Source organism: Ciona intestinalis, chromosome 1 (assembly GCF_000224145.3).
Source record: "Ciona intestinalis chromosome 1, KH, whole genome shotgun sequence".
Lineage (NCBI taxonomy): Eukaryota > Metazoa > Chordata > Ascidiacea > Phlebobranchia > Cionidae > Ciona > Ciona intestinalis.
This window is the reverse complement of record NC_020166.2, coordinates 2,807,188-2,808,002: the sequence shown is the minus strand read 5'-3', so window position 1 is coordinate 2,808,002 and position 815 is coordinate 2,807,188. Positions and strand designations below refer to the sequence as shown.

Sequence of the window (815 nt, the reverse complement as noted above, 5' to 3'; positions counted from 1 at the left end):
CCTAAGTTACGCGCGACACTTACCAGCCATGATTTCTGGGGATTGGAAAAATTCGTCCGGAAAAATATATCCAGTTTGTGGTAAAATGCAAAGCATGTAACGCAATGCGGCACAGTGCATCCATATCATTTTTAGCCAGAGATTTTCCATTGCTAAATTTACCAAAGCACCAACTTATTAAAATTGCACAGTAATCTAATCTGAAAATAGAATCCGCATAGGTTTTATTTACAATTTAAACACAAGCGTAATTGTTTGTAACTAACCTCCACAGTTCACTACGCCTCAAACCGTTGACTGAACTGAAAGTTTGCGTAAAATCTCAAAACTTAAAACTTTTTCTTGCCTTCTCACTTTGCCTTCTTCATCTGTTTTCTCTCGCAAGTAAATACAACAGTTTTCATATGACAGAAAATACGTTAAACTGCTGTCCTAAAAGGTATCAGTGCTTCTTTTTATAAATATACACACATTAAATTGCACGGTGTTGAAAATTATTTATTACATTTTTATTTCTCAAAAAAAAAACGTTAGAAATTACAAATCACATGTTTAAGATTAATTAACATCTTATATATAGTAGGATGGGGGAAGATGGGACACCTTTTTATTCTATTTTCTCGTCCAATTTGGTAGTAAACAAAGAACTTTCAAAGAATTATAAAACCGCAATCTCACGACTACCACAGACTGTTGTTAATTGTTTAAAAACGGTCAGAATAATATAGCGCAAATTGATACAGCAATTTAATTGTTTAATAAATAAATATAAGGGTGGGGGGAGATAAAACTTTTTATGCTATTATATATCGTCT

General features: G+C 32.5%; 3 protein-coding genes across 3 annotated transcripts in view; 1 reads left to right on the top strand and 2 right to left on the bottom strand.

The window, feature by feature from the left end:
* Positions 1-236, bottom strand: part of LOC100176426 (GPI mannosyltransferase 4-like) — a 7,916-nt gene extending 7,680 nt beyond the window's left edge. Inside the window, exon 1 of the mRNA XM_009863896.3 lies at positions 24-236. Within this exon, the coding sequence (XP_009862198.1) occupies positions 24-150 (127 nt within the window). The 5' untranslated portion in view covers positions 151-236. The remainder of the gene's footprint in view (positions 1-23) is intronic.
* Positions 1-815, bottom strand: part of LOC100184994 (replication protein A 32 kDa subunit-A-like) — a 9,137-nt gene that overhangs the window by 1,413 nt on the left and 6,909 nt on the right. The window lies entirely within an intron of this gene.
* The window catches only part of LOC108949278 (60S ribosomal protein L22-like), a 5,855-nt gene that overhangs the window by 2,799 nt on the left and 2,241 nt on the right, over positions 1-815 (top strand). The window lies entirely within an intron of this gene.